We start from the raw sequence: 14,992 nt of genomic DNA on the forward strand, positions 1-14,992 counted from the left end.
CTGCAGCCCTCTCTGCCCCGGGCCCCGTTCCTTCCACTCCCCGAAGCCCTCGCACAGTCCAGGGTCCGACTGACCAGCCTTTTCTATTGTTTTCTCTCCAGGGCCGTGCAGGCCTGCCCAGCTGCCAGCGATGGCCCCCATAGCTGCCACCTCCTCCCACCCTCACCCATCCGCGATTACTTCGCCTCTGCGCGCCCTGGGCGCTCTGCCGCCCTGCGTCCCCCTGCCGTGCTGCAGCGCGCTCCCTGGCTCGGGTGACGGGACTCAGGGTGAGGGTCAGACGGAGGCTCCCTTTGGATGTCAGTGTCAGTTGTCAGGTAACCGACCGCCGCGGTGGGGTAGGGGCGGGCTCCCGGGGGTGCGGGGATGCCGTGGGCAGGGCTGTCGGCTGCCTCTCTCGCAGGTGGGCTGGGGCAAAGGTGTGGGGGCCCAGGGGAGAGATGCCAAGGCTGATGACACAACTCTACACCAGAGCCCCGGTCCCCATTGGTCAGGTGGTCCTCCCACCGAACCATGCCTCCTCCCCTTCCGAGATCTCACTCCCAGTCTCCAAATTTCATCTCTTCCGGCTGTTTAGCTAAAGTTTAATTGGATAACGCTCAACATCTGAGGTTTTCTTCTGCCCTCGCCACTGCTCTCCCCACTCCAGCCACTACCCACCGCCCCCGCCCCGCCCCTCCCTCCAATACAAGGTCAGGAGATGATCCTTTGGTTGTCTGTGTACATCGCCGGAGCCCTCCAAAATGCTGAGTTTCTCTTTGCGAGAATATGTTGCCCATTAACTTTTAGAAAAAAGTTTATCTGGAGGAGCCTTTTAGCTTCGGCTCTGGGAGGGAGTGAAACATTCTGGGGTGTGCGGAGTAAGGGGGGCGGCGCCCACAGGGCAGGGGGCGGGGTTGGCGTAGCCACCTATTATACAGATGGGCAGACAGGGCAATGCAGCTACTCGACCTGTGCTGTGATACCTCCCTTCTCCCTCCACAAACAAAACCCAAACTCTTGTTCCGGCCTGGGGTCCCTGGAATGTGCAGGCGGGGACCCCTCATCCCAGCCTCTCCTGCTTAATATCTCGGCAGAGCCTGATGTAAAAGACACTGAGGCTGCAGGAGCCTTGATGCTGATACAGACATGGGTGGTGGCGGGTGCCCCGCAGGGACCAGGAAAGGACAGGGTGAGTGCCCCGCCAGGGCAGGTTCCGTGTGTCCCTGCTTTGGCACTAGGCGTGTTGCTGGCTTTCTCTTGACTCGAGCACTGAAAAAGAGACTTGTGTTTTTTGGGGGGCAGGTTTTACTTTTAGCTGAAGCTGTCCCAAGGGGTGGCCCCTGTTAGAGACGCAGCTCTGCAGAGGACCGTGGGCAGCCCAGCCCCAGGCCTTCCTGCTGGTGGGATGGTGGCCTGAAGCCTTCGGTGCCCCTTCCTGTGACAGATGCTGATGTCATAGGTACTGGGCTTGGGTCCTGAATGCACAGAGCAGAGACTGAATCACCCAGGAAGGCATCTGCACAGTTTGCAAAGAGGGTGGCTCCCTGTCCCGAGCCGCCCAGGTGCCCAGGGCAATGGGGCATTCTGTCCTAGCTCCGTGGGTCTGTGCTGTGACCCCTGCTTGCTGAGTGCAGGGCACCTACTCCGTCGGGGTGGCCGCATGGCTCTCTTGACTTCCCGTAATTCGTGCTGCAGCTGTTGGGCGGGGGGTAGTACTGTTGACGGTCAGCCTGAGTGTTCATGACTGGACTCGGTCAAGTTGGTGCAGGAACAGGCTCTCCCTGGCAGTGGAGTTGCCTAGGGCTTGGCTCAGCCTTCCGCTGTGCTTAATCTCTGGCTCTGCTTAGAAGCTATGGCTGAGCGCGAGTTAATTAATCCCTTTTTACAGATGGGAAAGCCAAGGCTCAGGGGTGGGGGGGGGCCAGTGGCTGGGCCGGGCTGCGACCTGGGATTTGCCACCAGGCCGTCTCCCAACAAGGCCACCCCTCTTCCCACTGGGCCATGCCCCTCTGCTGACGTCCTGGGGAATGTTCTTACTCTGTCCCGCTTAGCCACAGTGCAGCCCGCTTTCCTTGAAGGGAACGTGAACTGAGGGCCTACTGTGTGCTGCCTTGTACTAGGCATGTGGTGTGCCTTCTTGAATTCAATCCTCACAGTCACCTTAGGAGGTAGCTTTCCTGTTCCCACTTTGTGGATGAGCCCCGTAGACGTGAGGTATCGAGGCTCCCATTCATGAGTTCACTCATTCGTTCACTCATTCTTGTGCAAACTGAGGTGCAGTTGGCGGGTCCCAGCCCTCCTGTAACTTTTGCAGTGTGATGGGCCAGGTGGTGGAGCGGGAATGGGGACCAGAGGGAGGGGCTGGGAGGGCAGAGGTGGGCTTTGATTCCCGGCCGCCCATCCTGCACCCGCTTCCCCTTTGGCCTTGGCTCACCTGGCTCAGAGGCCTTCCTGGACTTCAGAACTTGATGCCATCAGGGCTCAGAACTTGGGAGCAGCCCCTGTGGTTGTTGGCAGTGCTGGGGGGGGTGGGGCGAGATGGGGCCGTGTCTGTCCCTTGGATCCCTGGGCCTCTCCTCATGGCCTGCTCAGGGGTCGGCTCTCAGCTTCGGACGCTCTGCCCCGATTCCTAGTCCCGCTCTTTCCTCCTTGGATCTTCAGTAATTAGCCTGGGTCAGGTTGTGCCATCATGTTTTCAGATCAGTGTCAGTACCTGAAAAATATCCTATTCCAGTGGTGCTTGTCCCTTTGTGGCTTCTGTCCCTGGCACTGGACTGTTTGCTAAAGTGTTTTTAGTGACTGTTTAATTAGTAGTTTGAAAGGAGTCATTAAATTCCCAGTAACCCGTTAGGAAGAAGCGGTCCTCTGTAAAGACGGAAAGGGGCTGCCGTCCTTAACTTTGTTTTGTCCCTTTTTGGATCAGGATGCACTGAACCTCTGTCTTCAAATTAATATGGGAAACCCTGGTGTAACCGTGTTCACCCAGGTTAATCGCATGCCTGTGAATGCATTCAAGGTTATTTATAGGAGGATGAGATTTTATGGGGGCGAAAACCACACAGGTGTGTGTGTGTGTGTGTGTGTACCTTTCCCTCTGGGAGCATCCTAAACAGCCCTGCCTCCCAGGACCCCAGTGCCAGACCTTCTGATCGTCACAGGAAGGAGAAGGGACTAGGGGTCCCCTTTGCTTTATGCCTGTTGACTTGGGGGTGTTCCTGGAAACTGAAATGTGTTCCCTGGGAAATTCCACATACGAACTTCTCCAAGGTGCCTGGGGAGTCAAAGGTCTGGGGCTCTGGTCCGGGCCCTGACTCCACCTGGCTGGTGACCTTGAATAAGTCATTTCCCTTCTCTGGACGTCAGTTTCCCCTTCTGGCCTTGCCAGGTGGCGCCTGTGGTAAAGAACCCACCTGCCAATTATGAGATATAAGAGATGTGGGTTTGATCCCTGGGTTGGGGAGATCCCCTGGAGAAGGGCATGGCAACCGACTCCAGTATTCTTGCCTGGAGAATCCCTTGGACAGGGGAGCCTGGCAGAGTCGGACACTACTTAAGTGACTTAGTATGTGTATATGTATATATATATACATATACATATATATATGTTTGTATATATGTGTCCGACTCTTGTGACCCCATGGACTGTAGCTCTCCAGGCTCCTCTGTCCATGGGGTTTTCCAGACACGAATCAGGCACTGGGTTTCCATTTCCTTCTCCAGGGCACTTTCCCAGACCAGGGATGGAACCTGTGTCTCCTGCATTGGCTGGCAGATTCTTTAGCACTGAGCCACCAGGGAAGCCCATGTGGTACATGCTGCTGCTGCTGCTGCTGCTGCTAAGTTGCTTCAGTCGTGTCCAACTTTGTGCGACCCCACAGACGGCAGCCCACCAGGCTCCCCCATCCCTGGGATTCTCCAGGCAAGAGTACTGGAGTGGGTTGCCATTTCCTTCTCCAGTGCATGAAAGTGAAAAGTGAAAGTGAAGATGCTCAGTCGTATCTGCTCTTTGCGACCCCATGGACTGCAGCCTACCAGGCTCCCCCGTCCCTGGGATTTTCCAGGCGAGAGTACTGGAGTTGGGTGCCAGTCCCTTCTCTGCATGTGGTACATGTGTAGCATTTAAAAGCAAGGCTCCTCTCTCATACTGATCTTCAGTTTCGATTCCTGAGATGCTGGGGTTGCCTGTGTGGGATTTGGCTAGGGCTCCCGAGGTGGGGCTGGGGTTTTCAGAGAACCACTGGGTTTTGGACTCCCAAACCTTTCCCTGTTCTGAGGCTTCCATGATGGGGAGGCAGTCATTAGAGAGAGTATCAGACTGCAGAGTGAAGACTGCTTTGTCCTGTATAGCTGTGTGACCTTGGACAAATCATTTCTACCCCTCTGCCTCAGTTTCCTCACCTGTAAAATGGGGTCATTGAAAGCATGTTCTGAAGTTTGGATGAGGTCATGCTCGCCAGGTGCTGAGAACAATGCCTCTTGCTGAGCGAACCCTCCAGACATTCTGATTCATGCACAAGCAGGATGAGTCTCACATCATTATATCATTACCTGCCTGGCTCCATTTGGAATCTTACTTGAAGCTGGATCCCTAGTTTCCATTCTTAAAGGCATTTAGCCTCTTGGCTGGCTCAGGCGGTGTACCGGCTTTGGGAGGTGGTGAAGGAACCGAGAAACTTCATTGCATATTTAAAAGCCGCAAATGGTCATCAGCCACAGTGATTAATACATGCGCTTGGTGAAGTTCAAGGTCTCCAGCAAGAACACACAGGATCCCGGCTCGGGGAAGTGAAGTGTTTGGATTTAATAGAAGGAGTCAGTTGCAGTCATTAGTATATGCTGAAATCACAGGGCAATCTTGTAAAGTTAAATTCAATTTACTTTTCTACTGAAATTGTGCTTGCTGTGTTATTTAACCAGTCTGGGGTTTCTTGGCATGGGTTAAAAGGACAATAAAGATAAAAGAATACCTGTAAGTAAATAGTAGGGTTTCACAGTAGAATCTATCGTTTTTCTCCTCCTTCAATTATATCCCAGTGTTCATTTTGTGTTGGTTTTTATAACTGGAGCCTTCCAATGGGACGCCGTGAAGGAGACCACCCTAGCTGTGGAAGCTTGATGCAATTAATACAGTCTGTCTGGAAAGTGGTCTTATTTCTGGAAGTTTTATGTTAATGATATGGTCTGCGCTTTGCACATTTCATACTAGAACGAGAAGCAAGCCGTAGTTTCATTTCGGACTGGGTTTGATTAACACCGGAGGATCAGTGGGCAGCCACAGGGCGACGTGGACCAAGATGGCAGTGCTCATCAGGCCCCCGCTGGGGCACCGCCTCCATTCTGGGGCGGGGGTGGGTGCAGAGGCACGCTGCTGGGGCATGGGGGCCTCCATGGAGACCTTGGAGGGAGGGGTGAGTATGGGATGAGGAAGAGAAGTTGAGTGTGGGCGCACGTGTGTGGACAGAAGCCCTCTGTCCCGGAAGGTTCCAGACACACCCTTGCCTTTCTCCTGATTCTCGCTGCAGAGTCACGTGCCTTGTGGGGTCTTTCTGGGCTCACCAGGTCCCAGGGGCTGTGGTGGGGTTGGCTTACTGTTGGAGGAAGGGCTCTCAGGGGAGTTATTAAAAATGTAAAGAGTCATCTGTATGCGTTGCGCTGATGTCTCCATCGCTGGAGGGGGCCGGCTATCCCACCGTCAGTGGTGACTGGCGTCTGCTCTGGTGTCTGTCTGCCGGCTTCCTGGGGGCTGCACGGCTCCCCCGGTCAGAGGAAGCCGCCCCTCCAGCCTGGGGGAGGTGGCCAAGGGCAGCAGTGCTTGAGTGGACTCCAGGGAAGTCCCCTGTCCCCCAGAGCTGCAGACCCAGATCTCGACACCACCAGGCGTCAGAGGGGGTTTGAGGGCCAGGAGGGGCCCATGCTGCCTAGTAGGGGTCTGGGGCACCTACTCATGTGACTGTCCTTAGATAAAAGGGGGGTCCCAGCAACATCCCCAGTGGAGACTGCTGCACTGCCTCGCCAGATTCCACTTGCCTCTCCGAGCCGGCCCTTCAGACGTTCTGAAGGCAGAGCTAAATCAAAGAATTCTGTTCAAAATCCGCACAAGATGTTGCTGTTTTTCTGCTCTGACAGGAGAGGCATTTGGAAGTGCAGTTTCTTTCTTTCTTTCTTTCCTTTTTTTTTTTTTATAGCTGTCTTAAAAAGGAGTTTGGCTGTTTAGCACAGCTGGTGCTCATTACATTATGCACTGGCAATAAAATAGCATGTGTAATTAATTTTTAATGCAGCGCTGGGTGCAGCGCTTTAAAGCTGTTAGTGGATGAGAAGGACCAGCACTGGCCACCGACATCACAGATCTCAGAGCAGGGCGGCCACGTTCTGCAGCTTGAAAGGAAATCCAAACAGGGCGGAGGAGGCTGGGCGCCCTCTGCATGGATGGAGTGGCCCAGAAATGGGTCTGCCTCCAGTGACCTGAAGACTTGAGTTAATTTTTTAATGATCTGGGACCAGGGGTTCTGAGAGATCATCTTACCCAACCTGTTCATCATCCGGAGGGGGGGCACCGAGGTATAGATGGGGGAAGAGGCCACAAGATGTGCTGTGGCACAGCTCTGTCCTTCCCCAGCCTCTGCCCACTAGACATCACTGCCCGTCTTGAGTTCATATTGGAAACTGGAGAGGGAAACTTATCATCTAGCTGAAGCCATGTGATACGTGCAGTTAGATTTGGCAGCTGCTAGAATTTTTGTTTTGGGGAGCCCTGAACCTAGCCTCTTGGACCCCCAGTTTTGCCACCTGCGGTGGGGACCTGCGTCCATGCGTCCCAGCTTTGAGACTTTCTGTCATTGTCCTTTGATTGCTGGCTGCCCTGTCCCTTCTGTGGCTCATCTCTTCTGTGGCATGGATTTATGCTTGAAATTAAATGCCATTGTGGACACACATTGGTGGAAGTGCTGCAGGCATCGTGGGAGGCTCCAGAGACGGAACCGTGCTCGTTCCTTGTTCTCAAGGTGCGCTGGTGTTACTATGTGACCCTGGGCTAGCCGCTGTCTTTCTCCAAGCCTCAGTTTACCCATCTGAGAAATGGGGACCCTAGAAGTACCCACTCTTCATCCCTGCCTTGGAGGGTCCCCTGATTGGCCTCCATCCTGGGGTGGCCACAGCTGATTGCCAGCATGTGGGGAAGCACAGACAAAGGGAAGTTTGGGGGGCAGGAAGGAGAAGCCTGGCCTTGGGTGCTCTGTACTCCGGTGACTTGGTTGCCATCTCTTTGAACGTCTGTCCTGGGAGGTTTTCTTAGCAGGAATGAAAGAGGAGGAAGGCCCAGTGCCATCACTGCCCCTAAGACTTGCCACTGTGTCTCAGGGGCCTGACAGGACCCAGCACCTTTCTGGGCACCATATGTACCTCACTCAGGCACCCATCCTTGTGACACCTGGAAGGAAAGGCAGCCACATCCTTTCTGTTTTGCAGATTTTTTTTTTTTTCTCTTTAATGTGACATGTGGGATCTTAGTTCCCGGGCCAGGGACTGAACTTGCAGCCCTCTGCAGTGGAAGTGCAGCGTCTTAACCGCGGGGCCACAGGGAGTCCAGCCCCATCCTTTTGCTCATGAGGATACTGGGGCTCAGAGAGGCTGCGCAACGCACCAGGGCTCACACAGCACACAAAGAGCCGAACTGAGACTGGAACGTGGGTCTGGCCCGCCCTGGAGTCGTGTTCTGGGCTGTCCCTCCAGCTTTGCCTTGTTGGGCCGCTTGGTGGCTCAGAGGCAGGCGACAGAAAGGCAGGTCACCCATGGGAAGCCAGGTCACGTTCGGATATGGTCCTGGGAGAGTCCCCTGTGTCTTCCTTCCTCCGCGGGTCATGCCGCTGCCTGATCTGGGCTGGACGTGGAGGTCCAGGAATGAGCGCCCTGGGGACTCTGCCCTGGAGGACCTCACAGTGGTGGTGGGGGGTGGACAGACACTGGGAGGCACACCCTCCTTAAGGCCTTTCTCTGCTTGAGGGAAATTACGCAACTGGGCTCGTGGGAGCTGGGAGGGTCTCGGAGGACCACTGGGTTCTCCTCGTGGAGGTGAGGTGGGGGGGGACAGACTCCTTCCCAGGCGTGGCCGGGTGACAGATGTGTGCGTGGGGATCCCACTGACCCCATGAGCCCCCCTGTAGCCCCAGCTGGCCCCCAAGGGGTCCGACTTGTTAGTGACTTATGAAAGCCCAGAGTATCGAACCCTCAGACCCCCCATGGGGAAGTTTTGACATTGAAGACGAGGCCTGGAGTGTGGGGAAAGATTGTGTCATCAGATTGCCCTTGAGTTCCTTCACGTGCCGGGTTGGCTTGGAGCCCCTTCTCAGTCTTCCCAGCACTTGAGTTGGCCCGGCCCTCTGGAGCTGGTGGACGCTGAGACCCCACAAAGGCGTGCTCACATCTGTGAGCGCAAGCAGACTGAGGCACGCGCGAGTGCGATGCGCTCCTGTTTTTGCACGTGGTTTCCTGGAAGCAATTTCTCCTCCAGAAGAAACCCACTTTTGTCGTCCTTATAGCTGGAGGTGTTCGTGGCTGCTTTTTTTTTTTTGGTAGGGGGAACAAGATGTTCTTGACTTTTCAAACCCGAGGGCCGGGCGGGGCAGAGGAGGGACTGCGTGCTGTACATATTTCACAATCAAACCAAAATCGTCTAAACCATGAAATAAAGTTTATCCAAACATAATCAGGGCTGGCCAATTTAATCCAAAAAGCAGTGGGAAGAAACCCTTGGCGGGCAGGGGTCCCTCTGTGGTGTTCTGCCACCCAGCGTTGTACCGGCGGGGGTGGGGGGGTGGAATCTGTAGCCTGCCCGAGGCGCCCACCCCCTCCTTGGGGGCGTTATTTAATAATAATCCGAGAGCCGGGGTGGGGGATGACGTGTGACCATGTGTGTGGTCGGGGTGGGGGAGGCGACCACGGTGAGTTCCTCTCCCTTTGGGGTCCTTATGTGCAGCAGGGGGCCATCAGGTCACGGCCAGGTCATCATTTCTGTGTGTCCCTCCCCCCCTACTCCCCAGCCTCAGGCTCTCTGCTGGGGGCCTTCCCACACACTTAAGCATCTCTCTTAGGAAGGTAACCTACTCTGTAGGTCACCCGTGAGGTGACCTCGACTAGAGAGGTGATTTGACTTGCCTCACATAGCACAGCTGCCAGAGGGCAGAGGTGGGATTTGAACCCAGGTCCCCTTGGGTGTGGGGGCCACATGCTGCTCTTCTCCCTTTCTGGCTCTGGACTGCCCACCCCTCTGGCCTTCCACCTGGCAGGTGTGAGGGAGAGGGGCAAGGTAATGAATCAGGGGAGCCGCTCGGGGCTGGCCCAAGCCTGGGCCGATTGGAGGACCTGTGTTTTATGGTTTCAGCACGAGGGGTCAGAGGGCTGGGGAGTTCTTCTCCAAGGAGGTCAATGCAACAATGGAGTCACTCCCTGCAGAGACGGGAGCAGTTGGAATCTTTTCCTAAGCCCAGACATTTTTAATGATGGCCTTTTGTTCACGACAGGTGAGGAAGGGCTGGTGGGACCAGGCTCTTGGCGCCTGAGTCGGCCTTGGAGCCGTGTGTAACCAGTGTTTCCTGATGCAGGCGCCCTCTTCGTGAATTTCCTGGTGTTTTATGAACCAGCATCTAGTTTTTTCTTACTTCCCTGGTGGCTCAGTGGTAAAGAATCCGCCTGCCAATGCAGGAGATGCAGGTTCCATCCCTGGGTCGGGAAGATCCCCTGGAGGAGGAAATGGCCACCCACTGCAGTATTCTTTGCTTGGAAAACTCCATGGACAGAATAGCCTGGTGGGCTCCAGTCCATGGGGTTGCAAAAAGAGTCGGATGTGACTTAGTGAGTGAGCTGGCATGCACAATTCTGTCTTGCAGCAGGGAAACCATGGCCTGAGGACCCACTGTGTGCTCGGGCTGCATACAGTCGTCTCCACCGATTCTTTCTCACAACAGTGTGAGGCTGTGTGTGTTGAAAATATTTTTTTATTATTGTGGTAAATGACACAAAGCATGAAATTTAGCATCTTAATCATTTTTAGTCAAGTGGCATTAAGTCCATTCACCTCCTTCTACTACCATCACCGCTGTCCATCTCGGGCACTTTGTCACCCCAGATCGAAACTCTGCCCATCCGCCCCGCTCCCAGCCCGCAACCACCTTTCACTCCTTCCTGTCTCTCTGAACTTGACCGCTCTGCAGGCCTCCCGTGAGTGGAATCATGCAGTACTGGTCTTGCGGGTCACTCAGCACCGTGTCCTCAAGGTTCATTCACGTTACGGCATGTGTTCGGATCACCTTGCTTTTTATTTATCCTTTTAAACTTTGCTTTGCTGAAGTATAGTTGATTTACAATGTTCTCTGAGTTGTAGGTGTCCAGCTAAGTGGTTCAGTTGAGTGCATGCCTATACCAATTCTCCTTCTGATTCTTTTCCCATATGTGTTATACCTTCCTGTTGAAGGCTGACTCATACTCACTGTGTGGATGGACCACGGTTGAGCCATTCATCCTGTGCCGGACACTGGTTTATTTCCACCTTTGGCTACCGTGCATAGTGCTGCTGGGAACGCGAGTGTGTGCGTAATGGTTGGAGACCCTGCTTTCAGGGTGGTCGAGTACCCAGGGTGGAATTGCTGGATCACACGGTAATTCTGCTCACTGAGGAAACACCCACCTGTTTCCCACGGCGTCTGCATCCTCTTACATTCCCGCCGGCAGTGCTCAAGGGGCCCAGTATTTCCACCTCCTCACCCGTAGCTGACCGTTGGGGTTTATAGCTGAGGACTCCAAGCCTCGGGGATGTGGACACCAGCTGGCCCAGGTTACGTGGTTAGTAAACCTGAGAGTCCGGGCAGGAACCGGCGTCCGGACTCAGACTTGGTGCCTGCGGCTGTGGTCCTGGGCCAGTGTCTTCGGTCCCTTTGAGGGTCTCTAACGTCACTCGTAAAGGCTTCCCCACAGTGGCCCCATCTGCCCGGGTGCTGGTTTTCAGCGGTCAGCTACGCATTCCGTTAGCTTGAGCCTTGGGGGGAAGATTTGCAAATGGACAGTTTACACTGTCCTTTCTGCTGTGTCCTCAGGGTGTTGATTTGGGTTCAGGTCAGCAGGAAGAGCGTGTATTTAGGGTGGGGACCCTTGGGGGCCAGGGAGAGCCGGCTGGTGTCTGAGGGTCCGTGTGGCCCCTCTCTGAACCTCTCCTGTCTGCAGGGGTCCTCGTCACACCAGCCTTGCTGGTATGGGAGGGGTTGAAGAACAGGCATCCTGAGCTGGACTGTGGGCAACGCCCTGCGTCTGCTCCTCTGATCAAGAGGCCTCGGGTCCTTGTTAAAGGGGGAAGAGTGAACGTATTAGTCTCTCAGTCGCATCTGACTCTTTGTGACCCCGTGAACTGTAGCCTGCCAGGCTCCTCTGTCCATGGGGATACTCCAGGCAAGAATACTGGAGTGGGTTGCCATACCCTTCTCCAGGGGATCTCCCGGGCCCAGGGATCGAACCTGGGTCTCCTGCATTGCAGGTGGATTCTCTTCCTCCTGAGCCACCAGGGAAGCCCTGGTGGGATAGGGTGGGGGTTATCACGCAGAGCTGTGATCTCTGTGGCCCTAGGATTGCTGAAGCAAATGACCACAGTCTGGATTCCTTCGAACAGTAGAAGTTTGTTATTTCACAGTTCTGAACGCTGCCAGTCCACAAGCACGGTGTCAGTAGGGCCGCGCTCCCTCCAAAGGGGAGAATATTCCAGCCTCCGGGGGATCCAGGCGTCCCTTAGCTTGTGGCCGCATCCTTCCTGTCTCTGCCGCTGTGGTCACGTGGCCTCCTCCTTGGGGATCTGTCTGCTCTCTGGGATAATTAAAACGAAAAGGGCAACTGTCATTGGGTTTAGAGCCCACCCGGATAATCTGGGATGATGTCGTCTCACATCCTGAGCTTAATTCTGTCTGCAGTGACCCTTTTCCCAAATAAGGTCACATTCACAGATTCTAAGGATTTGGTTAGAAACATCTAAGAACGCTTCATTTCAGGGGTGGCCATGCAACCCACAACACATCCCCTTCCCGGGTTGTGAGTCCCTCCAGGGCAGCAACCCCAGTTTGGTGCCCTCTGTGAACTCCCAATGCCTGGCACAGATTCAGGCACAGGCAGGGCACCCCCCCCAAATGTGTGGTGGATTGAACTTGGAGCTGACCTTCAGTGGAATGACCACATGTTCCTTTCCCCAGGAGGCGATGATTCTCTGACAGGGTCCTCTCTGGACAGCACTCAGACCTGCGTGGTTTATGGAAGGCTGTGCGCCCCTTGCCCTCTGCCCCCCCCAATTCTGGCCTCATGCCAGTTCAGAACACACATATTAACAGAGGGGGTGGCTTTAAAAACTAGTCTGCAATGACTGTTAGGAGAAAAAAAATTAGTAGAGTTGAATAGAAGCTAAAAATAGCTGGACACATACTTGCCTATAATCTTATTATTTTTTTTTAAAGAAAATACAATTATTTTTGTAAACCGCCTCTAAGAAGCCAGGAGTATTTTTAGTGTGCATCTTCTAAGACGTCCAGCATCTTTTTAGGAAGACGCACATGTGTGATGTCACCATGTCAGGCTGCAGGGGCCTTTGGAGCAAGGCGGGTCATGGGTGAGTGAGAGCGTCGGCAGCCCAGCCGTGTAGCTGTGCGGGTCTTTGCTGGGAGGATAGTCCCTGCGTGGCCTGACTGTGACCACACCTGGTCCACTGGGAGGACTGACGCTGGTTCAGCTCTGGGACCAAGATGGTCAGGGCTGTGATAATCCGGGTCTGAGTGGACCTGCAGGAATCACCAAGACTAGAGGGAAAACGTTCCGTGGCGTTTTCACTCAGAGCCAAACGTTGCCTCATGTAATTTTCTCCCTGGTTTTTCCCATTGCCTCTGCCAGGGTCCTGGGGCCTGGCACAGACTCCGTAATAGAAGGCCCTGAGTGTTTGTGCCTTGGTGTGTATTTGTGTGTGTGTGCCTGTATGTGAATGTGTGTCGTTGTGTGTTCATGGGTACGCGTGTATTTGTGTACACGTGAATGTTGTTGTTTAGTGCTAAGTCGTGTCTGACTCTTTGAGACTGTTGAACTGCAGCCCACCAGGCTCCTCCGTCCATGGGATTTCCCAGGCAAGAATACTGGAGAGGGTTGCTATTCTCTTCTCCAGGGGATCTTCCTGACCCAGGGATCAAACCTGTGTCTCCTGCATTGAAAGGCAGATTCTTTACCATCTGAACCATGTGGGAAGCCCTATATGTGAGGGTAGGTAAGTGTATACGTGTGTGTTTATATGTGAGTCTATGTGTCTGTACGTGCATTTGGCTGTACATATGTGTGCGTGTGTGTACATGTCTGTGCATATGTGTGTGTGTGTGTGGTGGCATGGAAGCACTGTCAGCATAGAACAGGGCCCTCCCCTGAGCCCCTGTTCGCCCAGGACTGGGTGTTTATGGTGGAGACATTTCTGATTATTTTTCCTCCCTGAACTTTGCAGTTCTTCCTGGATTGCGGTGTGTGCGATCAAGTTTCAGCTGTGAGGCCCGCTGAAGACTTTGAGGGCAAGTCTCTCCCTGTGGATGAAGTGCCCTTCTCTGGGCCTTATGGAGGAGACTGCTTCCCTAGCCCCACCCCAGTCTCAGAGGGAGCCCGAAGTTCCCAGTCCTGGGAAACCTGGCCAGTCTGGAGGGTGCCCCATCCAGGAGAGCGTGCTGGGGTGAAGGGGGTGTCCAACTTTGCCCTTGGAGAGCTGGGTTCAAAGTCCCGACTCTGTTAGGGGTGCTTTGCTAAATGCTCACTGTGGGCTCCATCCTCAGTATCCCTCAGCCCAGCCCTGTGAGGAGGGCAAGCTGTTATCCCATTTTGCAGACTTGGAAACCAAGGCGAGTCTGACTTTAGAGCCCTTAACCGCTTGATTAGACTTGAGAACCATCCCTGCTTTATCAACTCTATACTGGCTTCAACTGCAGATGATATATGAAAGGGAGGGGTAGTAGCAGGTATTACTCTACTATTTTTATTGTTGCTGTAAATATACTTATTATCACAAGGCTTACCATTGCCGTTTCCCCAGGTGGAGGGACTCCAGCACCCACGTGGCTTTCCCCCGGTGGCCGAGTCCTGCCTCCTGTTGCCTCTGGTTTCCAGGGGGACCGTTTTCATCCTTCCAGTGCAACGGGCATTCTTCCCTTGCATCGCTCAGTCCCTCCTGCGTCTCCACCTCCCTTTTCAGTCTGTGTGTATTTGAGGTTTGATAATCTTTCTCCTCTAATCGAGATAATGAACACAGTATTTCCAGAACCGCTGCACTAAAAGTCAAGTGCAAAGTGATGGTTTTCATTTCTTGTTCTCTCTCTTTCTCTCTCTCCTCATATGCATCTCTGAAAGGAGGGATTGGCTGAAAGCAAACAGCTAATAACCTATGGATTTATGGAGCCAGCGCAAGCCCAGCTTAATAAGCTTTTATACCTGGAACCAGCGTTCTGTCTCTTTAAGTTGAGACTCCAACTTGCTTGGTATTTTACAGTGCCTGGTTTCATTTATGCTGGAGCCAGACTTACTATGTGAGAGCCGTCCGCATGCTGGAATTAGTCTTAAGCTTGCTTCTGTGGCGTTGCCAAATTCCATGTTTGTGTTTTATTTAGAATTCTTTTCACGGCCAGCCGATTCTGTTCCGGCGCACACAGGCGCTCTCGCGCCCCACGGAGAAAATAAGCAAGCTTGCGTTTTCCTTGGCAGAGGCCGTGGCCACAATAGACTGCGGTCTCCGAAACATTTTTTAAAAGCTATTTTAACCCATAACAGATGCATAAAGTCGGCACAGGCATGCCAGTTTTCTTAGTTTTAATTAAAAAATAATTACAGTCTAATGGGATGTAAGTGACACATTTGGATGAATGGTGGGTGACATTATCGGCAACTTATAAACGAGTGCCTCTCCCTTGGCCCGAGCAGAGGTGGGGAAGAGTTGGGGAGGGGGTCTGGGTATCTGTTCTCCGTTGCA

General features: G+C 53.8%; 1 protein-coding gene across 1 annotated transcript in view; it reads left to right on the forward strand.

Annotated features, from left to right (window-relative positions):
• BCL11B (B-cell CLL/lymphoma 11B (zinc finger protein)) overlaps window positions 1–14,992 on the forward strand; it is a 101,446-nt gene that overhangs the window by 40,984 nt on the left and 45,470 nt on the right. Inside the window, 1 exon segment of the mRNA XM_010851430.1 lies at window positions 102–317. Coding sequence (XP_010849732.1) covers window positions 102–317 — 216 coding nt within the window.

The sequence above is a fragment of the Bison bison genome, unplaced genomic scaffold (genome assembly GCF_000754665.1).
Source record: "Bison bison bison isolate TAMUID 2011002044 unplaced genomic scaffold, Bison_UMD1.0 scf7180017864302, whole genome shotgun sequence".
In the NCBI taxonomy this organism is placed as follows: domain Eukaryota; kingdom Metazoa; phylum Chordata; class Mammalia; order Artiodactyla; family Bovidae; genus Bison; species Bison bison.